Source organism: Polypterus senegalus, chromosome 2, assembly GCF_016835505.1.
Source record: "Polypterus senegalus isolate Bchr_013 chromosome 2, ASM1683550v1, whole genome shotgun sequence".
NCBI lineage: Eukaryota > Metazoa > Chordata > Cladistia > Polypteriformes > Polypteridae > Polypterus > Polypterus senegalus.
Genome location: NC_053155.1, coordinates 311,354,249 through 311,378,383, shown reverse-complemented (window position 1 = coordinate 311,378,383; position 24,135 = coordinate 311,354,249). Strand labels below are relative to the sequence as shown.

General features: G+C 42.8%; 1 protein-coding gene across 2 annotated transcripts in view; it reads left to right on the top strand.

The window, feature by feature from the left end:
* The window catches only part of col4a2 (collagen, type IV, alpha 2), a 280,817-nt gene extending 258,029 nt beyond the window's left edge, over positions 1-22,788 (top strand). For both annotated transcript variants that reach the window (XM_039745915.1, XM_039745914.1), the window contains 7 exons: positions 3,854-4,015; positions 10,097-10,195; positions 10,282-10,428; positions 11,365-11,481; positions 11,624-11,815; positions 19,528-19,814; positions 21,243-22,788. In XM_039745915.1, the coding sequence (XP_039601849.1) occupies positions 3,854-4,015; positions 10,097-10,195; positions 10,282-10,428; positions 11,365-11,481; positions 11,624-11,815; positions 19,528-19,814; positions 21,243-21,497 (1,259 nt within the window). In that variant the 3' untranslated portion in view covers positions 21,498-22,788. The remainder of the gene's footprint in view (positions 1-3,853; positions 4,016-10,096; positions 10,196-10,281; positions 10,429-11,364; positions 11,482-11,623; positions 11,816-19,527; positions 19,815-21,242) is intronic.
* The last annotated feature ends 1,347 nt before the right edge of the window (positions 22,789-24,135 follow it).

Genomic DNA, 24,135 nt, shown 5'->3' with positions numbered 1-24,135 from the left:
AGTCAATCCAGGGTTCAGATTAATCTTGGTTTTATTATACACCATATTTTTACAAGATGTCAATTATCAAAAAAATCCATCTGTTTGTCCTTCTTCTTCCTTATCTCCACCTTTACACCTCCGGTAGGTGTTGCCTTCTTCCTCCCGACCTCAACCTTCTGACTGAGGCAAGGGGGCCTCTTTAATAACTGACCTGAGAGTGCTTCAGGTCGCAGGAAGCATTTCTGAGCCAGGTCAAGGCTCCCCAAAGGCACAAAATCTTTTTCCAGCAGCAGTCCCTGAGCAACCAACAGAGCTATGTTCCTGAACTATATGTCCCATGTAGCCCTGTGAACGTCCCAACCGGGGGCAGCCTAGGAGAATGCTGCTACCTAACTAATTGTTCTTTATAGGCCATGTCCCCTAATCCATCTATTATTTCCTCACCCCAACTGAGAAAGGAAGCAGAAGCCATCCTGGCCTGGAATGGCACCCAAGCAAAATGTGCTTCATTAACCACAATTGATCCCAATCAGGATGTCAGTGCATTCACTACGGCCTTTACAATGCAATGGCTGAAGCGTCATAGACGTAAATAGAAAGTGAAGCCAAAAATGGTAGACAGGAGACCAAAAGCTCCAATATGGATACACAGGAAAAAACAGACTCGGCGCTGTTACTAAGGGCATTTGTGGTTTGGGCTCTTTACAAATTCTTGTCGATTATTATTTGTGAAAAGAATCATTGTAACCATAGTAAGTGGCTCTTCACTGACATCTAGTGTTCATTTAAAATACATTCTGCAAGAGATGCCGTTCAGTAGAGTTCATACTCCTCACTTAACATTAAAGCATCACTCTGCTTCACAGCAGCCCAACCTGTACTGAATCTACAGCATTTATACCAATGAGGAGAGGTTAGCTGGGAAAACACAGAAGCAAGGTGTCACAGTGCAGGGTATAATTTTGAAAAGACAGGGTAGATATTAACATATAAGAAATGGGAGAGCACCTCTACAAGGTAGTATGGGAGAACAGGGTCACTAAGGAGCAGTACACTAAAGAGTTCAAGAGGGATGTCCCAGAAGGATACTCTCCACAGGCATCCAAGACAAGATATACAACTTAAGATTGGTCCCCTGGAAGCTCAGTGGAGCAAGTTCATCAGACCAAGACAGGAACACAGTGAGAACTAGGTGTCCCTAAGTTTCTGCTCAAAACAGAATGGCTATAGACAGCAGACAAGAGGCCAGGGAATATAGGCAGTGATCTAGTCATCCTCTTACCACCATCTCTCCTAACTGTGGGCCTGACTTTGAGGAGCTGAATCATATTACTGCTTTAAAAAGGAGATAGAATAGAGGCTGCCTTAGAGATACCTTTACAGAAAGCTGTAACCCAATGTCCAAATACCCAAAGTAGGCCACTTCATCTCTAGCAATGAGCCAGTGATCCAGGAATAAGGCCTAAAATTGCTTCAGGATAAAGGTAAGGAAGGTGCAACAACAACATTTATTTCTAGATCACATTTTCATACAAATGATGTAGCTCAAAGTGCTTTACAAGATGAAGACAGAAAAAATATAAAAATAGAATTGGGCAATACTAATTAACAATGAATAAAGATAGGTAAAGTGGCCAGGGAGGACAGAAAAAAAAAACTCCAAATGGATGGAGAAAAAAAAAAACAAAATCTGCAAGGGTTCCAGGGCACAAGACCACCCAGCCCCCACTGTCCATTCTACTTAGCATAAATGACTTCAGTCAGTCCTCATGGTTTTTAGGCTTCTTGTGGAAGAATTAGATGATGACAGTCATGTGGACCTCCGGCCCCTGAGTCCATCAATGTAGGGACAGCACGGCACTTAGATCAGCTGGTGGTGGCGCAGATCAACACCACAGAAAACTGGAAAAAGAACAGCAGAGAAAGAGTCGAAAGTAGACTTGGGGTAAGAGAAAGAGATGGACAGCAAGATGTCAAGGCAGAAGGGAGTGTGCTCTAGCATTGTAAGTGGGAGGTAAGGAGTAGGTGAGGGCAAGTGATTGCCAAGCCTAGTGGCATAGCTGTAGTTTCCTTTCCACTTTAACCTGATTACCCTTTAGTATTAAGTGATTGTACCATGTTAGCCATTATGGATTTAGTGAGAACTTAAGCAAAATGACACCTTTTATTGGCTAACTAGAAAGATTACAATATGCAAGCTTTGCCTGAAGAAGGGGCCAAGTTGCCTCGAAAGCTTGCAGACTGGTTAACGTTTGTAACTTTGAATTGTCCCTTTGTTTATTCTTCCTTACTGTCTGCCGTTTTTTATAAAAATGTACCAATTTCCTTGCTGATATTTCACATAGTAGCAGTAGTAACAGTAGAAGTAGTCATATTGTCACGTGTACAGAGCATAGTGAAATTCTAACTTGCATGTCTGACCAACATACAGCTGGCTACATGAAAAGCAAAAATGTGGTAAAGGCAGGAATTGTATTGTAAATAACAAAAAGCATGAAAAGATACTCAGCTTCTAGGCATCCATTAGCAGAAACCTTAATTTGCAGGTAATAAATCCAATTAACAGCATGTTGTATTGATTCTTATTTTGAGCCTGAATAGGATTACACTACTAAAATAGGGTAGTCAGCAGAATACAGTGGCAACACACTGAGTACAGTATGTAATGTGTTAGTTAAAACAGGACCAGCACTGTTCTGAATCGAGTGAAAAAATGGGCAACACACAAAATGTCATAGTCACCACTCTTACGATTTGTGACATTTCAAAAAATTTATGTCTTTAGATACATTTTTTTCTTCCAACTCCTGATGATGGTTTTTGGGAGTTTTTGCCCCTAAAGAATTAGTTTAATTATTCTCTTTCTTTTATTTTCATTTTGCCGAAGATTACCACATCATCATTTTGTTTTCTGGTGGATGCCACCATCTTGTGGTGCCATCGTCTAAACAAGGTGATTTGTTGTTAGGGCTGCAGTTCAAGTAGGTACTCTGTGACACGTCACGTCACAAGTGTGACAGGAACTGTGCTCTTGATTATTATTGCTATTTATTTTGACTCCAATTTTGGGTTAGTGTGTGGCCTTGGCAATGATTATATCAGCTTCCTGGGTATGACCCTTTTGGCATTTAGACTTTCTCTCTCTCTCTCCCAGTCACTTTAAATCTTTTTGATGCAAATGTTTTTCTGGGAGAAGTGACACAGCACTACGGTCAGAAATACTTAATGATCAAACAGAAACCAAAACTTCTAAGAAGAAACATAATCAAAAGTTCAAACCAAAAAGTACATGCCAAAGTCTTTAGCACAGAAATACCAAGAGGGCGTTGTCTGTTCACAGTCTAAACAAGAGAGGAAACCTTACCCTCACCATGTTAGCTGATATGGACACGTCTCCTCTAGCCTCTTGTCATAAAGCACTTTACCCCCATGATGAGTCTGGGTGTTCTGATGCACCCCTTTGTTACTTTATTTCTATTAAAGGTGCCCACAGTGATTTTCACATTTTAAATGAAATTCAGTCAGCAATGGCTTAAATAAGTCCAGGTTTCATTTGCCAGATATAACCAGTAAGCTGGCGTTTGATCTCTTAGTAACAAATAAAAAATTACTGTCAGCCTAATTATGTGTGCCAAATAACACAGAGTGTGACTATGAACAGCATTATTCCAAGTTCCTAATATGAAATAACATTCAGAATGTATAGAATCTGTAACATTTAACAGTCTCCATGTAAATGACATTTTTAACAGAGATGTTAACATTACTGTGGCTTAGTGGCCCTTCAGTAGTAGCTGTGTCATGTCTGACCTGGAATGATTACTAATGCACAGTTACTTCTTGTTCTTCTACTTCTACTTCTTCTTCTAAGGTCTTCAAGGCTTCCAAGGATTTCCTGGCAGACCTGCAGAGAATGGTGAAAAAGGACAGCAGGGGGATCCTGGATCCTCTGGATTTAGAGGACCAGATGGATTTAAAGGGGATTATGGCTACCAGGGTCCACAAGGAATTGAAGGGATTGCGGGACAGAAAGGTATTTTTAACTTAGCTGCTTATACCCACTGCGATTTACAAATCCCCATATAATTGTTTCTGTGTTTCTATACTGTTTGCCCTAAAAGGTTAAATGAGCCAGTGATGGAAGCTTATGTGTCAGGCTCATTATTTACTGACCAATTCCATATCCACTAGATGGCAGTAATGGCAGGCTTATTTTCACATGGGCAAAGCTGGCCACACTGTAAGGATAATGGTTTTTAGTTTCTCATACACCTTCAGTACCATCCAGCCATCTCTCTTAATGGGTAAGCTTAAAGATATCCAGGTGCCTGATATATAGTGGAATGTCTGGCAGGCAGACCACAGACTTTGTGTGCAACACTGTAGCACCACAAGGAACAGTCTGTGACCTTTTCTCCTGACTCTGTACCCCTCAGACTAGAATATATAGCACCAGGTCCAGACAGTCGCAGATGATTCTGGATTTATGACGTGTATTTATAACTGGGATATGCAGGTGCTGTCCTGGATTATGATGGACTATCTGTGGGGCAGACTGCAGTTTGTGAGACTCAAGGACTGTGTGAGCAACACTGGAGCACCACAAGGAACAGGACTGTCTGCTTTACTCTTCATTCTGCACACCTTTGACTGGAAATATACCAGCAGGTCAGGTCACTTGAAGAAATACTCAGATGATTCTGCACTTATGGGTGGTATTGATAAAGGGGGTAAGACAAAGGAGAGGAGTCAGATGGAGAACTTCATTTCGTGGTGCAGAAAGAATCATCTGCAACTTAACATCAGCAAAACCAAGGAACTGGTGTGGAGTTTCACCATACCAAAGAGCCTGTATGTCCGGTCACTATTCAGAGAGTGGATGTGGAGGTGGTCTGCTTCTACAAGTACTTGAGGGGTCCACATCAGTGATATGCTGGACTGGTCTCTGAACACAGAGAAACTACTGTATATACAAATTGCATCCCTTTAAAGTGGGTAGTGATATCCTTGACATCTTCTACGACTCTCTGATGGCCAGTGTAGTGTGCTGGGCTGGTATCATCACTTCAAGAAAGGCCCACTGAATCAACAAGTTAATTCATAAGGTAAACTCAGTTGTAGGGGGCACTCTGGACCCACTGGAGGTAGTAGCGAAGTGAAGTTTCATTCTGAACAATGCTGCACATCCTGTCCTTGACACCCCAGCACTGAGAACTTTTAGCTACAACAACAACATGCATTTCTATCTATTTCTGTCTGTCTGTCACCTAGTGAACATCATCCCAAGGCAATACATAAGTACACCATCTGTGTTTTCAATTACTTCATGTACACTAATAATGATGTCACTCTGCCATTACACAGTTCTGTATACTTCACTGTCCAACATCTTAGCCACTAGAGCAGTGATTCACAACATCAGGGCAGTAAACTTCAAGGGGAACCATAAAATGACGAAAATAATTCTAAAATAAATACTTAAATCAAGCAACAGGAGGGGTGTCAAACTTAAGGCCTACCCACAATGACTGCTGGTTTTCTCAAAGACCCCCTTTAAAGCATGTTTCATATTTAGATTGTATCAATACTTTTAGCTAGATTATATTTACACCTGTCGTTACTGCGGACACTGGAGACACATTTTATGTCCAGACAGAGATCAGATTGACTCCCCACATGAGTACAGCAGCTTGGGACTTAAGTGGCTATTCACGTTTATTTGCGTAGCATGGCGTATCACAGCGACTTACCTGAAGTTAGAAAGGCAAAGGGCTGCTTGTAACGACCTGACAAGAAAAGTAAAAAAGCTATTGTGCCTCACTGCCATAAAAAACTGTAGTGTTTTAGCATGATGGCAAAGTTGTGAGAGTCTCATGAAGGAGAAGGTAGCCTGAGGTGACACAACCCGCTGCCACAACCCCACTCATTATTTAAAGCAGCACATGTGGCTTATGTGGCTCACCAGGCTGCTGCCATCGCCCTACATGATTCTTTTGTCTTATTGGCTGACTGGTTGTATGTGGAGAAAAAACACATTTGCATTTCCATTCATGTTAAATCGGTTATCACAAATGGTAATTCTCCAGTACCGAGTCCGGAGGAGTCCAGGGACTCTGTAATTAAGTTATGAAAAAATGTTTGCAGTGAGTGACTCTGCAATGATTTTTTTATTTCCATAAATGTTTAAATCATCTTCTGCTCTTTCTGAAAAGTAATACTTAAGCCAAGTAAATCGCGAGCAGCCTTTACTGTTACGAAAGATACCCGCATTGAGAAAGTCTGCATTTTTACGACCCTCACATATTCTCATGGTACACTGGGGGACGTTGGCAGAATAAAGGTGGAGAACCACTGCACTAGAGAGGCACTGCCTGCCATGCCTGTTTGCCCCATTGTGAAATTTCAGTGCTGATGCTGAACTATTAAAGTCCATGTTTGAAAGATTAGAGATGTTCTGTTTTTAAATGAACGAGTCCTCCAGACAAGTCCATCTTTAATGTCTTTAGTTTCAAATAGAAAAGATTTCTTTAATCAAGGAATTTCCAAAGAACTTGAGTACCTTGAGTGTCCAATGGAATCTTATAAACTGTAACTTTTATCATAAACTAGTAAAATATACTAGTCATATACAGGGTGGCAAACAAAAAAAGTAGTGCACAAATCATGGAGCGCATACTGACATGAACTTCATGACGACACCGTGTGTTGTCATAATCAGCCTGTCAACTTACAAGGACAACAACAACCCCTCGGGAATGGAAAGAAGGGTTTCTTGGTTTTCAGTGCATTGCTCACAGTGACCTCACAGGTCACTTTATCACCAACCAATAAACTGTTTGTTTCCCAGCAGCAAGCTCAACAGGATATTGTTCTGTTAATTTGTAATATTTACTAATTATTCTATTCTGCTTATTCTATTAATTCATTTATTGTTCTTTAATTTCATCTCGGGGACAAAGTGTCTGTCTGTGAATCCCCCACATGTCACCTAAATGTCAGGCCTTTACAAACATACAGCACCACCATCAGAATGCACCGTTTCAATGAATGCAGCATGTCTACTCTCAGCACGCACAGACAACAGAACACACCAAACATGCATGGCGGCTGGCCAGACTAACACCAGGATGGGACTCCTTACCTTACACTCGGCTTGTTTTGTTTTTTCTATTTTTTATTTTATTGATTTTATGAAAAACAAATAGCATTCCATACAAATAACTCAAGTTTAACAAAAAAAAAAAAAAGACTCAACACAAATCAACCGCCATCCCTGAGAAAGAGAGCATGGCCAGCAGAGTAAAGCTTAAAGCTAGTAAAAATAAGTAAATAGATAAATGAATAAAGATAAATGGAGTAAAAGAGAGGAGAGAACCTGCTTCCTCAATTTAAATGCTTATACTAAAATATTATTAACTAGATCCTGCCAGGTTTTGAAAAAGTTCTGCACAGATCCTCTAAGTGCAAATTAGATTTTTTCCAATTTCAAATAATATAAAACATCAGGTACCCACTGACTTAGAATAGGAGAGTTAGGATTCTTCCGTTGAGCAAGACAAGTCTCCGAGCCAATAGTGCAGTAAAGGCCATTCCAGTTTGTGTGTCCTTCTCCACTTTAAGCCCCTCTGTGAGCCCACCAAACACATCTGTTAATGGGATTGTGACACCAAGGCTGTCTGAAAGGCATTTAAAGATTTTGGTCCAGAACAAAGTTAATTTGATGCAGGTCTAGAACATGTGGCTCAGTGAGGCTGGAGCTCGATTGCAGCGTTCTCAGGTTGGCAATCACCCTGGAAACATTTTGGACAATTTTAAACAAGACCGATATACTTGATATATAATTTTGAGTGGAGTAATTGTATGCTTTGCACATATAGAGCTCAGTATGTGCTACCTTCTGCTCCTTTTCTGAGATGTTGAGTGAGAGATCCTTTTCTCATTGTCCTTTTGGATCTTTGAAAGGGAGGGACTGTAAAATAGTTTTATATATTACGTAAATGCTGTCTGAGCCTTCGAGACTGATCAATACTTTTTCCGGCATAGAGGTAGGTGGGAGATGGGCAGGTTCTGTTTCAAAAAGTTTCTAATTTGAACATAGTGAAAGAAATGTGTTGCTGGAAAGTTGAATTTGGAATGTATTTGTTCATAGGATGCAAAGATGTTGTCTGTGTACAGATCTGATCCCGAATGTTTTTCATGCACCACCCTGTACACTGCCAGTGTGTATCCCATGAATGAAATGGTAACTTTTGTCGGAAACTTGCAGCCTTACCATTCTTTTCACTTTGATTAAATTTTTCTAAATATCACCTCTGGGGAGCTGCCTTAGTCCTGCTTTTAAAGGTAAATATATGAAACTGTGTTAAGGGTTTGCCACTACAGTAAATCTGCAACATCAAAGCAAGCCTGATATCTGTCCAACCATCTCAAATTGAAAAGGCATAAAATTTAATGAGTATCGCGTCCAAGTAACCCAAACCAACATGGACCTCTCATCTAAGCCCCTCCTCCCCCCTCCAACTCCAGTATGGACAAAGGGGAAACAATCCCAATACTAAGCCAGTCCTCACCTTGATGATGAGGGTTTGAGGATTTGATTTGCTGGTTGGCTAGATGGATCACTGGTTCCCCAAAGAGCCCTAGAAGCTGTGGAGACAAAGTATTTCAGTGTAATGAAGGTGATAAGAGCAGAAAATGAGACTCTGCAGCACATGGTTGTCATTTTCCTTTTCCTAATGATATCTGAAGAAGGTTTAATTCAGACGATGTCAGCTGTTTCGAATGCTTTTTCGACTTTGCTTTTATTAAAGTTTTATTAAATATCTTAAGTAGGTCTCTGAAAGTATGACACAAATTCACAGTGCAGTGATTGGACCATCATCTGGACCCAAAAAAAAGTACAATCTCTATATATATAAAATCCAACATCTGTCTGTTTGTATGTCTGTTCACTTTTCACAAGAGAATTACTTAACGGACTTATATCGGGTTTTTTTTTCTATAATTTGCTTGAACATTCTGGTTGATTTTGCAACTTCTCTCATCGCACTATGTATCATAGTTCAGTTGCGGCACCGTTTTATTTGCGTGAATCTGAGAGAGAGGCTACGGGCCAAGGGAAGAGGGAGGCGGGACCTCAGGAGTAGGGAGCCATCCTTACTCATGCGCGCTCAAGTTGGGTCTGTCTGTCTGCTTTTCACGAGAGAACTACTTAACGGATTTAGATTAGGTTTAGATTGGGGTTTTTTTTTTGGATAATTTGCTTGAATATTCCGGTTGATTTTGCGACTTCTCTCATTGCACTAAGTATCATAGTTTGCTTGCGGCTGCGATTTATACTGTAAGTGTGAAGCAAAGAGAGAGGCTGCGGGCTGAAGGGAGGGAGAGGCATAAAATTAATCAATTGGTCAAATCAAACTCAAAAATATTTGTCCCATGCTGTCTCGGACATACACTTCAATAAATACCATTTTAGAACACAACAATTCAGTTCATTATCCTACAGAATTTTGAAATTCCATGAATCCTCCCGGCATGCCGCCCCATAACTTAGCATTGAGAGCAAGAACACTGATTATCCTTTTGAGAAACCTGAGCCCACGCAGACTTTGCAATGGTACCCATCTCCAGATCTGTCAGCTTCAAAACAACATCATAGAAGCGATAATCATCACACGATGTGGCAATGGGGCGAGAGGGTTTTAATGCCTCACATTCCTCTAATCGCAATGGACATGCACTGTCAATTCAAGAAATTACAGTTTCAGGTGAAGCTTTGCTTTGCAATGTCAATTAACAAGGCCTACAGACAGACACTCAAGTTGGCAGGGGTTGACTTATATGTCCTCGTCCTTGGTAACAAAACCAAAAATATTGTATATCAACAGGCCCTCGGATAGGAAACCTATCGATATAAATTGTTCTTAATACAAACTACATTTTGATTATTGAGTTTGCCCTGTTTCACTACTATGCGAACTGAGCTGCGGGGGACATCTAGTAACTAATAAAATAGCCAGTTGACACTAAGTGCCAAGGCGGTGTGATTGGCTGCTTAAAACTCTGCCCTTCTTGTTAATCCATCTTCACTCACATGTCATATTCTCTGTCACAGGTGAAAAAGGTGCTCAAGGTCTGATGGGACTTCCTGGCAGAAGTGGAACAGTGGGAGACCATGGCCCTACAGGAGCAAAGGGCAATGCAGGACCTCCTGGTAAGCATCTCACCTCTCTGTTAAATGTTCAGCATCTAGGTGTGTGTGGGCCTCTGTTTCTGAGCTGTCATTTCTTCTGACTGTAGGTTTTGCGGGTGACCCAGGATCTCCTGGACTGCCACCAATTCCTCCACAAGTGAAAGGGGAACAGGGGGACCGTGGAAAGATAGGATTTCCTGGACCTAATGGAGTCACAGGAGAACAGGGACATGTAGGTCCCTCAGGGAATCCAGGTAGAGTATACTCATGACATTTGCTCATTTTAAACCAGGGCACCATGACATGAACGGTGGCATAGGACATGTGTCCTGTCTCATAGAGACACTCCACACGGAATCTGCCAGGTCTTTATTTTATGTGGTGTCTTACCAGAGAGCATTATTATAAAATTCCTTCTTAAACAGATTATTATTATTATTATTGCTTTAGTTAATTGAAATGGTCCTCAAGAAGAGAAACATCACAGTACAACTACCGACTGTTCCTCTAAAATTGGGCCAACAGAAGCACATAAACACCGAGCAGCATATGCCCATGGATATTCCGTGATGTACACTGTAATCGAGTTTTTAATTATATGTTGATATCAATTTCTGGATGTACCCCCCACCCCCTGTTTCAACAAAGGAAAAGTGGGATCAGGGCAAGTGGAATCCATCAATGCTGGCCGACTGAAATGAGAAGCATCAGAAGCTGAGTACAAATGAAAACCAGCAGCACGACATTTTGAGCCCTGGCGCCCAGTCCAGAGTGGATCCCTGCCCTGCACCCCTATGATTGCTGGATTGGGCGCAGCCCTGAATAAGTGAGATAGACAGATGAACTAATGCAGTGTGACAGCATCATTAAATGAAACAAATAAAACACACAAAATTCCATAAAAGTTCATTGCCCGTTTTTACACATTCTAAGGTAAGATTTGTGCTCAGCTCAGAGCTGTCTGTCATAACAACAAAAACTTTTCAGGAAGCAAAATGTTTGAAAAAACGTCAGTGTAAGTTCAGGGTAATACAGCAGATCAGCAACTTTTATTGACAGGTAGAACTGTGGAAAGAAGTGGTAGGGAGGGCCACCATTACATCGCATTACATTTCCTATGAGGCCATTCACTTAGGGTGGACAGCATTTCCATGTAAAGCCCAATTTGACATTTGCCTCCATCTTTTTAGGAATCCCAGGTGCCAATGGAAAGCCTGGTGCTCAGGGAGCAAGCGGTAGGCCAGGCATACCAGGAATCAGAGGTGATGTTGGACATGTTGGTCAGCAGGGTCTCCAGGGCTTCGAGGGTAAGCTCAATCTATAATTTTGACATTGTTTTTCTGGTCTTCCAAGTAGGCTAGTGCTGTGTCCTATTGTTGCTCTGACCTGGTGACATGGAGTGCTCCTTCTCCCTTAACTGTATATGACATGATATCTGTTACCTTTCAGGACATTCAGGCCGTCAAGGTACTCCAGGACATCCTGGAATGCCAGGCCGCAGCGTCAGTGTGGGATACCTACTGGTGAAGCACAGTCAGTCTGACCAGATACCCATGTGTCCAGTGGGAATGGCCAAACTTTGGGATGGATACAGCCTGCTTTACTTTGAGGGGCAAGAAAAAGCTCACAATCAAGACCTGGGTAAGAACACAACTCAAGGAGGGACTCATGAAAAGCCTGGTTTAGTGGCCACACAGGGAGGGGAGGCCCTTCAGTCATACAATAAAGAGCCGCACTGATATCACCATTTTACACTTCGTGTCCTTTTCCTCACTTCGCTTACTCCACTTGCCAGAATCGCAGCCTCCTTGATGTTTGTGAAGCCCCACTACGGCAAACCACAACAAGAACTCACTTCTAATAACTGCTTCAGCCATTTGAATACTAAATATTCCTTCTTCTTATTCCATTTTGATAGATGAAATAGGTGAGAAGAAAAAGCAATTACAGGTTAAACGAAGACAAGAGTTCACTAAAGAAAACGGTGCACTTTATATAACAGCTGACATACTAATTAGAGCTCGGGGTCTCCTCACCCAGTGTAGTGCCACACAGCTCTGAAGATGGCATCTTCACATCAGCGCTTTGATAGAACTGATGCTATTATCCAATGAGACTTACCATGTGATGGTGCCAGTCCTGCTCCATGCTCCCTCTTCCAGTTTGGGAGCCCTTGAACCCAACACCGTCAATAATGTAACATCACACTTGAAGCAAGGGGATGATGTAAAACTGCAAAAGTGCTTTTATTAACAAAAAAAAAAAAAAAAAACCTGTCCAAAGTGCAGTGCTTCAAAAATTATATAAATAAATAATCCATAATAACGATCTAAATCCAAATGTTTAAAACCAGGCTAAAAATGAGAATAAAAACCTGCAGTTATTGGGACAAATGAGCCGAGCACAACTCCTTCCTTGTCTCCCCAGCTCACCCATGGCTCGCTCAGCTGGTGGAGACTTCAGCAGATGTGGTCCACTCACTACAGACCCCTGTCTTGGCCGCCAGACTGCTCGGGGTCGGTTGTCCTCTCTACTCCCTCTAGCACACGCATTTGCCCCTCATATTCTAGGAGAGGATGCCATCTTGACCATTTCCCACTCTGACACATTCCGTGCTCTGACACGGGACCCCTGACTGCACTAACCTCTCTCTCTTCGTTCACTGCCCTAATGCCGCACTCTTGCTGTCTTGCCTGTCTTTCGTCCTTCTTTTTCTCCGTGATGGCCTGTACTTATATGGCTCCGTTGGCGCAGCGTCTAAATCACACACCGCAGGAAACCAATGAAGCAATTGAGAACAATCGCACCCTCACAGTGTGTCTTGCCCTAATTACCTTAATAACTCCCCGTGGTTCTGTGATCACACCCAGGGTGACTGACACGGTCTAACAGATTATTTATTAATACTACCATTCTTTCGGAGCCGCAGGCCCGTTATACCACATTCCTCCCCCCTTAAGCCACCTGTTGCATGGGGAGGCTCCACTAAGTCAGTGCAATAGGTGGTCCAGGTCAATGGCTTGGCCTTGACACTGCACTAACAAAAATGATAAAAGCACTAAAAATCCCACACTAAAACCAATCTAAGCCCCCTTGTTAAAACCAGGACATTAAAAGAATAAGAACTTTAAAAAGACAATAAATGCAGTCGATAAATTATGTCCATTAAAAACTTCAGTCCTTTAAAATGTCCTCCTTCTGCTTGGCCCCGTGGGTCCTTTCAAAAGTCTGACACCAGTCCTGTTTGCTGTTCCGTCTCCTTTTCTTCAGCCCCCATTGCCAGCTCATCCCACCACTTCCACCATTTGTGGTGGTGCAGGTGTAAGAGGGAGCATGGAGCAGGACGTGCACCGTCACAGAATCCTGACTAAGGTCATCAAGAAGTATCAAAATATCAGTAAGAATGTTGACATTTTAAAAATGATTTCAAGATTCCTTCTTCATGTTGTTGATACTACAGCCTGCATTACAAATGCACTGACAGTTGAGCCTTGTAGGCTACCCATGGCGTGGCTCGAGCTGCACCCGAGAGTTCATACTTATAGTATCTGATTTGTAACGTTTGGAAACATTAATCAGTGTAAGCTGTAATCTGTGTTGTCTGAAGTAGAGAAAGTATTAAAATCAAATAACATTCCATGCAAGCAAGTCGAGTTTTACAAAACTTGGTTCGAAACAAATCAACCCCCACCCATGAGAAAGAGAGCTAGGCCAGCAGAGTAAAACTTTAAACTAGTAAAAATTAGTAAATTAATAAAAATAAATAGAATAAAAAAGAGGGAATCCGCTTCCTCAATTTAAATGCTTATTTTAAAATATTATTAACTAGCGAAACCCGCCGTAGCATACGGTGTAAGAATAGGAACGGAAAACGGTGAGAAAGGAATTCAGTATATTGCGAGTGGTAAAAGTGCCATTTAAACTAATACAGGGAAATGTGGAAACCAGGTTTTCTGATGAAAAAACAATAACGTTTTAAACAGTATCGTTTACATACAACAGATTTTGGCGAATCATTTACATGCAATTATTTATATCCATTTATACACTAAATGCGTGCCTATCCCATGGTCCTAGAGTTGGTGGGCGGGTCTCTGTGAGTTGGCGATCGTGGCTCTCTGTCTTGCGTACGGTGTAAAGTTAACGTGGCTCAGAGGTGAATATGGACTTTTGCACAGACAAAAGCGACTGAGACTGTGTTTGGTGAGTTGTAGCGTGCCCCGAGAACGACGCTGGACTCGGGAGGAAGGTTACAGTTGGCGTGCGTGGCTCTGTCAAGCGTATCCCATGAGGCGGTAGAAGGGTTAGAGATGGCGGGCGGGTCTCTGTCAAGCGTATCTCATGGTCTTAGAGTTGGCGGCCGGGGCTCTGTCTTGCTTGCGCTCACTGTCTTGCTTGCCCTTAGTGAATCTATACTAATAAAGGGCAAAGCCCTCACTGACTCACTCGCTCACTCATTCACTCACTCATCACTAATTCTCCAACGTCCCGTGTAGGTAGAAGGCTGAAATTTGGCAGGCTCATTCCTTACAGCTTACTTACAAAAGTTCGGCAGGTTTCATTTCGAAATTCTATGCGTAATGGTCATAACTGGAACCTATTTTTCTCCATATACTGTAATGGACGTTAGCTCGATGGCCATGGGGGGGGCGGAGCTGCATGTGACATCATCACACCTCCCACGTAATCACGTGAACTGACTGTGACCACAGTATGTAGAAAAGAAGGAAGAGCTCCCAAAGAGCGCTGAAGAAAAACGCTGAATACTTTATTCACGAGATACAAGTTTAATGAGAAGAAACAAGGTATAAACGAGACTTTGGATCACTTTGTAATGGAGTTAAAATTGCTGTAGCGAGAAACTTTTAAGTGCCGGGTCTTAGCTAACATTAAATTAAGCCGTGGACATCGCAACATCACACGAGAGAGCAACTCACGTGAACTAACTGAGCAGATGCAGTGATCACTTCCATGCATCAAACCTGTTCAAAAAACGCATTACACAATTGACAAGGTGATGGCTTTATATGTCGTTCGTTTATAAAACAGCGGAGAAGCTGTGTAAAGGCTGTTTCACAAAAAAATAGCGGAGCGTCTTATATGAGCAGGCAGTCAGCTAAAGAAGGGAATCAATAAATATCTATAATCATAATAAACGAAGAAAAAATAACGTACAAGCCGCGGATTAAATAAAGGAAATGGGTACCTGAACAGTAAAGTAAGTCTCAAATAGCTACATAATAACTATAAGAATCGTAATAAACGAACAATAAAACAGTACAGAACCGCAAAGCAAGAACAAACGATGGCCTTATATGGCGTTCATTTATAAAGCAGCGGAGAGGCTGTGTGAAGGCAGCTACACAAAAAAACAGCAGAGCGCCACACGCTGAATGTATTCCTCGCATCCCTGTTATACCCTCTGATCTCCCATTTCAATTGAAATGCCTCCAATTTCCAGTAAGGCTCTGCTTCGCGATGACAATTAATAAGTCTCAGGGACACAGCCTACAAAATTGAATTGAGGCAACATTGCTTTCCTCCTGGACAAAACTGTACGTTGCATGCTCAAAAGTAATCTCAGTGCACAGCTTGGTCATATTACAGCCAGACTGCTGAACTGACAAAGTGGTATACAAAGAGATCCCTAACATATAATAATTGGTATATTTTCCCTCAATTTAAAAAGGTTTTCTTTTCTTCTTAATAAAAACTTAAAAGCAGTTCTTCGTCGCTGCGAAGCACAGGGATTTTGCTATATACAGTATATATGTGTGTATATATGTAGATCTGTATATATATGTATATATGTGTCTGTGTATATATATAAACTGCTCCAAAAAATTAAAGGAACACTTTGAAAACACATCAGATCTCAATGGGAAAAAGAAATCCTCCTGGATATCTATACTGATATAGACTGGGTAATGTGTTAGGAACGAAAGGATGCCACATCGTTTGATGGAAATGAAAATGATCAACCTACAGAGCCCTGAATTCAAAGGCGCCCAAAAATCAGAGTGAAAAATTATGTGGCAGGCTAGTCCATTTTGCCCAAAATTTAATTGCAGCAACTCCAAATTGTTCGCAGCACTTTGTATGGCCCCTGTGTTCTTGTATACATGCCTGACAACATCGGTGCAGGCTTCTAATGAGATGACAGATGGTGTTGTGGGGGATCTCCTCCCAGATCTGGACCAGGGCATCACTGAGCTCCTGGACTGTCTGAGGTGCAACCTGGTGGCATTGGATGGACCAAAACATAATGTCCCAGAGGTGTTCTATTGGATTTAGGTCAGGAAAGTGTGGTGGCCAGTCAATGGTATCAATTCCTTCATCCTCCAGGAACTGCCTGCATACTCTCACCACATGAGGCCAGGAATTGTCGTGCACCAGGAGCCACTGTACCAGCATAGGGTCTGACAATGGGTCCAAGGATTTCATCCTGATACCTAATGGCAGCCAAGGTGCCTTTGTCAAGCCTGTAGCGGTCTGTGTGACCCTCCATGGATATGCCTCCCCAGACAATCATTAACCCACCACCAAACTGCTCATGCTGAATGATGTTACAGGCAGCATAATGTTCTCCATGGCTTCTCCAGACCCTTTCACTTCTGTCACGTGCTCAGGGTGAACCTGCTCTCATCTGTAAAAGCACAGGGCACCAGTGGTGCATCTGCCAATTCTGGTATTCTATGGCGAATGCCAATCGAGCTGCATGCTGCTGGGCAGTGAGCTCAGGGCCCATTAGAGGACATGGGGCCCTTGGGTCACCCTCATGAAGTCTTTCTGGTTGTTTGGTCAGAGACATTCACACCAGTGGCCTGCTGGAGGTCATTTTGTAGGGCTCTGGCAGTGCTCATCCTGTTCCTCCTTGCCCAAAGGAGCAGATACTGGTCCTGCTGATGGGTTATGGACCTTCTATGGCCCTCTCCAGCTCTCCTAGAGTAACTGCTTGTCTCCTAGAATCTCCTCCATGCCCTTGAGACTGTGCAGGGAGACACAGCAAACCTTCTGGCAATGACACGTATTGATGTGCCATCCTGGAGAAGTTGGACTACCTGTGCAACCTCTGTAGGGTCCAGGTATCGCCTCATGCTACCAGTAGTGACACTGACTGTAGCCAAATGCAAAACTAGTGAAGAAACAGTCAGAAAAGATGAGGAGGGAAAAATGTCAGTGGCCTCCACCTGTTAAACCATTCCTGTTTTGGGGTCATCTCATTGTTGCCCCTCTAGTGCATCTGTTGTTAATTTCATTAACACCACAGCAGCTGAAACTGATTAACAACCCCTCTGCTACTTAACTGACCAGATTAATATCCCATAAGTTTCATTGACTTTATGCTATACTCTGATTAAAAGTGTTCCTTTAATTCTTTTGAGCAGTATATATATATATATATATATATATATATATATATATATATATATATTGTATGTGTGTATATGGTGTATATATATATGTATATTTATCTGTATGTGTGTGTGTGTATATATGTTGATATGTGTATATATATATATGACAGCAACACTCATAACAGTGACAAAACAATTACATTGACAATCATGTTACATTATTTTTAAAATGTTTCCTTTTCTTTTTCATAACTTCTTTAACACACTACTTCTACGCTGTGAAGCGCGGGTATTTTGCTAATATATATATAAATTAGATCCTGCCAGGTTTTAAAAAGGTTTCTTTACAGATCCCCTAAGTGAGAATGTGGTTTCTTCCAATTTCAAATAGTAAAGAACATCAGTTACCCGCTGACTTAACGGAGGTGAGTTAGGATTCTTCCAGTTCAGCAAGTCAAGTTTATGTGATGATAGTGAAGTAAAGGCCATTACAGTTTGTGTGTCCTTCTCCACTTCAAGCCCCTCTGTGAGCCCACCACACACAGCTGTTACTGGATTAGGAGGGATTGGGACCCCAAGGCTGTCTGTAAGGCATTTTAAAACTTTGGTCCAGAATGATGTTGATTTGGTGCATGAGGTCCAGTGAGGCCGGCGCTCGATTACATTTTTTTTAGAATCAATCAACATTTATTTATATAGCACATATTCATACATAAAAATATATATATTTTTAGAATGTACAGTAACCACGGGCTCAAAAAAGTATTTGTGGATTTTTGCATTCATGAGGGTCCTGCACCCGTAACCCCCATGAATCTCAAGGGATTCCTGTATTTGTTTTCATCAGTGTAACAGTTTGAATGCATACTGAGTTGTGGGTATTTCAGTTACATGATGTACTAAATGGCATTGAATTTGAATACTTTTTTATGTGCCATATTGAAGTTTGAAATTGAATTTGAAAGAAGCATGACCACCCTACTTGTGGGAGATAAAGAAATTCAGTCAGGGGGCTGGCGACATCCTAACACTAGCAGGCCATCACACTCACGTGGAGGTCACATGTGGCTGTCTTAGTCCACTTACCATAAATCTTTCGGCCATTAGTGAATCAGTGTATCTTTTTATTGTGATTCTTATGCTGTAGTGGAATGTATTAACTTCCACAGCTGGTGGGTAAAACTACTCACTCGATAACACACCAAGGTGGTCTGTGGCGGGCAATGGAGGCTTCTTGTTTATGTGCAGCCACATGTGAATGTGGTCATCAGGCAGCATACAGTTTGTCATAAGCACCAGGCACTTTATCATATCAGATGGTCAAACTTGTAGATGCCACTTCACAAATGGAGGGGGGTGTTTGGGGGTGGCACAGTGGTAGCACAGGATTCAAGTGCCACACATTCCTTGCACAGAGTTCGCATTTTCTTCATGTGGTTTACCACCTCACAGTCCGGAGAGATGAAGGTCATGTGGAGTGGTGATGATGAATTGGCCCCTGATGGGTGTGTGTGTGTGTGTGTGTGTGTGTTCACACTGTGATGGTTGACACCCTGTTCAGGGATTGTTCCTGTTTTGTGCCCTGGGATAGTTTCCATCTTCCCCATGACCCTGCTCTGTATAAGCAAGTTTAGGAAATGGATGGATGGATGGATGTGACAAATGAGCTAGCAGGACCTCTTCATCAGCCGTGTTCTACCTTCTTTAGTTTGTTTCAGTGGCTGAACTGATCATTTTGTACTGTCACCAAGTGGTTCATAGAGGGGATTCCCTGCCACTGTGAAGTGTCCTCATTGCTGGACTCGGCGACGATGCTAGTAAGAGAGGCTGCTGAGCTGTGAATCTCACTGTATTATGGAAAAGAAGCAGTAAGGTGTAGTGTGGGTGGTGAGACATGTTCTGCTCCACTTCTCCTTCACATTGTTCTTTCGTTATGTAAGTAATGTTCTGGTCCAGCATGAACTTTCTCTGATTTCTCTCCCTCTGTCTTTCTAGGATTGGCAGGATCATGTCTCCCAAAGTTCAGCACCATGCCGTTCCTGTACTGCAATCCTGGAGACGTCTGCTACTATGCCAGCAGAAATGACAAATCCTATTGGCTGTCCACCACCGCCCCCATCCCCATGATGCCAGTGGAGGAAGACCAGATTAAACCGTACATCAGTCGGTGCTCTGTGTGTGAGGCCCCTTCACTTGCCATCGCTGTCCACAGCCAGGACATCACCATCCCTCAGTGTCCTGTAGGCTGGCGCAGTTTGTGGATTGGCTATTCCTTCCTAATGGTGAGTGCCACCCACATACAGGTACAAGGACATCACAGTAAGATGGCTGCCAATTGGGGACGTCTTAAGATGGGGAGAGACCCAGTCAAGGGTGTGGATTTAGTCAAGTTCTTCAGATCAGATTTGAGCAAGTCTTGTGTTTGAGATTAGGAGGAAATCCCCAAATTTCATCTGTTGATCATGAGAAGTTGTGACTTTTACTACAATTCCTAAGATTAACAAACAGTAATAAAAAAAAAACCCGTAAATATTCCATAATTTGTACATCTTATAAAATATTTATACCTATTATATATATATATAACTATTTCTAATTCACCATTTGACTTTAATTAAGTTTGAACTACATTTAGAGAACTTTGTTCACAACACCAAAAAAAATCCACCTAAGTGTCATCTGCTCTACAGGCTAAGATGGCCAATCAATATAAAATAGGACTGGGTCAAAGAATCAGACATGCAGGGTCCCCATAAAGGGCTGTCAGAATCAGGTCAAAAAATACCCAGAAGGCACAGCGTCGAGCCAGAACTCGAAGACATGGTATTAGTTCAGTTGCCTCTGGTTTGGGGCGCCGCCTTTCTGTCTTTTGAGGACTTGCACATGGCACTGCTTGTGACTGACTGGTTACAACACTGCACTCCTTTGTGCCCCATAACCCAATGTCACATGACTTCTAGTCTGAGGGGATATCAAACCTGACGACAACAGGCGCCGATCTCATTGCCTGGAATGGAAATCACAAAGTTTTTCCAACTGCATGACGACATATCCAAAGCATCGCCAGTTCACAATAACGTGCTGACCCGACGGAGCTGCTGCTCATGGTGAGCTCAGACACCTTTTCTGTTCTGTCCCGACACATACAACATGAGACATCAGACAGACGAGCCCCTAAAACACCCACGTTTCTTAATCGTTGCAGTGAATGCAGCCACATTGTACTCCTGGTTGAGCGCTAATTGGTTCTCAAGTCGCACATAAACATGAAGCACATCTGTGACTTAAAACAAAACCAGGGTGCGTCACAGAGTGGTCTGCGTCAGTCACTGGCGATGTCACACCACACAATTGGAGGTCACAGAGTGTACAGCAGCTCGCTAAGATTGCGTAATGAAGTGCCGACTAAAGATCACTGGAAAAGTACAGTAGCTATCTATCTATAAAAAATAAAATAGAAATGTCTGTGAAATTAAAACTAAAAATATACGATGAAGGGAAACTAAAACTAAACTGAATTTCCAAGTCAGGTCAGTAAAAATATAGAAATAAAAACTAATATCAAAAGGCAAAATTATAACCACCTTGATAAGGACACACAACAGCACAGAGGCTTGCATGGAAAGACGAGGAGTTTGACCAACGACTGACCGCGTGGTCTTCGCCCGCCGTCACAATGTACTTACTTTGCTTCTCTTGTTTCCTTTCAGCACACGGCAGCAGGTGATGAGGGTGGTGGCCAGTCTCTGGTATCACCTGGCAGTTGCCTCGAGGATTTCCGCGCCACTCCCTTTATCGAGTGCAATGGAGCCAAAGGGACCTGCCACTTTTTCGCCAACAAGCATAGCTTCTGGCTGATGACGATAGACACCTCCTTCCAAACAACTTTCACCCCGGAGACTCTGAAAGCCGGTCAGCTTCTGTCTCGGATAAGCCGCTGTCAAGTGTGCATGAAGAACCTCTAAGGTCCACGGTGGCAGAGTCTTCACATGGTGCTTATTTAACTTATTACCTCTGTGAAAGCAGCGGGCCGAACTCTTGGGCACCCAAGCGAGTGGCACTAATAATGAAGGCTTGTAGGACGAAATTCGCTTGGCTCCACTCGCCGTCCTCTTGCTTCATTCTGCTCCTTGGTTCATAAGTGCCACCTCTGCAGCTCCCACAAGTGCCAATGATGTCTCAGTTTTTATTGAACTCGGCAAGTGAAAAGGGTGGCATACAGGGTCTTCTTTTTCAGCATTGCCCATCACTGTTATCTTATCTTGCATATTCACCAAGCATAATTAGAGTATAAAAACAAACTGAAATCAACCTGTAAAGCTCATCGCCTTTAGGGTGCCACCACTTTTACCAGGCATACAAGACAAGTGTGCATCTCTGCTGCTCAGTACGCATCTCACTTATTTGTGCCTGGCACACACTGCATTGATGAGGTGCCAATCCAGTCTGGAATCTCCCGTCTCTCACAGTTTAAGCTCCTAGGGAGACAGTATGCTGCAGTACCTGACCATCTTTGGAGAGCCAGGTGTGCCACCATGCATTCCAACCTTCTCAATGACCACTCCTAAACAGTAATGCCATCTGTAGCCCTAAATACCCACCAATTTAGTATTGTGTAGCTCGGAATGCTCACTGCTTTGTCGCCTTTGTTGCCTGCTTCACCACTGCCAGCTAGTGCCCGCTCAATGTGCTTCATCACCATAATCGCTCCTAGCCCAAAGACTTGCTAAGTAACATTAATGGCACATAATAGCGCTCAGTGCCCCCTGCTTCAGCAATGAAGCCAATGCTTTAAAGAAATGGCAACAAGTGCTGCCACTGTTTCCCATCACTTTCACTCACAGAATGGCAGCCTCAGCAGCAGAGAGGCGAGTGGTGCCCAGTGCCATGACATGTCAAATTTAAAGTGGGTGTTTTTTGTGCTGGCTGGTAAAGGTGACCCCGGGGCACAAGCCCACCCTTGTCTTGGATGTCCCTGTCCACTTGCACTCATGGGAGCGCAGCGCTTATGGCCAACGGTCAAGCGGGTCACTCGCTCAGGTTGCCTTTTCCTTGATGCACTGAAGAGTATTTTGTAACCTTCATTTCTAGATTGATTTCCGAGTGCGCTTTATCGATGTTGTAAAGTCGCCAGGCTCGCCACCATCCGCTTGTCTCTGTGGACGTCTCTGGAATTCTCTCTTTCATATTAAATTGAGTTGTTGTTTTTTATACATTGTCACTGTACTAAATAAATTACTGTTGTTTAACTCCTTATCTGTTGTCTTCATCACTAATGGAGTGTGACGCCAGGAGGTGTTTTATGCCACATGTTGTGGGCACCACCCTTCAACAAGATGAGGAGTCCTGCTGTTGTAGCCTGTTGTGCAAAGCAGACCCCAAAAAGCAAACTGCGCTGTGACAGTCCCCAGCTGTCACCATACCTGTCCTGTACTAAAAGATCACCTCATCAATGCCAGCGGTTGGCATCTCAGGGGCATTTTGGCAATAGACACAGCTAGGCTGCCAGAATGGAACCTTAAAGGCAGCAACCCCACAAGTGCCATCATAACCACTGCGTGTCATAAGACTGAGGCACGGTGGCACTTGTGTCCTAAATCTGGTGACAACTGAAACCCCCAGATTGGCACATGGAAGTCTGCTGAACAGAACACAATTACAGGTTTACACTGCGGGCTCGGAGAGTATTGAGACCCCCTTCATCTTTTGCACACTTTATTGGGTTTTTAGATTTAAATTTACAGTAAATGCCATTTTTTTGCCTAACAGTCAACACCCAGCAAACCAAAGTGACAAAATGAAAACATTTTAGGAAAGGTTTACAAATTTATTAAAAATCTAAAGCTGGAATGTCTCATTCCCAGAAGTACTCGGGCACTTTTTGTGGCACTTGAGTGGAGTCCACCCGATTGGCCATCATTTAGAAAGACACCACACGTCTACCTGTGCATAGAAGGCCCTACAATTCACACTGCATGCCAGGGCAAAAAACCAAAAACGAGCCACGAAGTCCAAGGAATCAAAGTGTGGTGAGGCACAGATCAGGACAAGGGGATCAGACCATTTCTAACGCTTCCAGTGTCCCCAGGAGCATAGCAGCCTCAGTCTTTGTGAAATGGAAGATGTTTGGAATCAGCAGGACTCTTCGAAACTAAACTGGAAAACCAGACGAGAAAAGGCTTTGGTCAGGGAGGTGGCCAAGAATCCAACAGTCAACTCTAACAGAGCTTTGGAAGACCTCTGCTGAGATGGGAGAACCTGTCAGAGGGACGGCCATCTCAGTGAAGGACACTGCAGTGCTGGAGAAAGTCCAGAGAAGAGCGACGTGGCTGAATCGGAGGCTACAGGGGACGAGTGATGAGGAAAGATGAAAAGAGCGGAACCTTTACAGGAGATGAACAGGAGACCTGACTTGAGGTGTTTAACATTATGAAGGGATTTAGTCCAGTGGATCAAGATGGTGACTTTAAAATGAGTTCATCAAGAACACGGGGACACAGTTAGAAACTCGTGAAGGGGAAATTTCACACAAACATTAGGAAGTCCCCGTGACCCTGTAGTTAGGATATAGCGGGTTGGATAATGGATGGATGGATGGACATA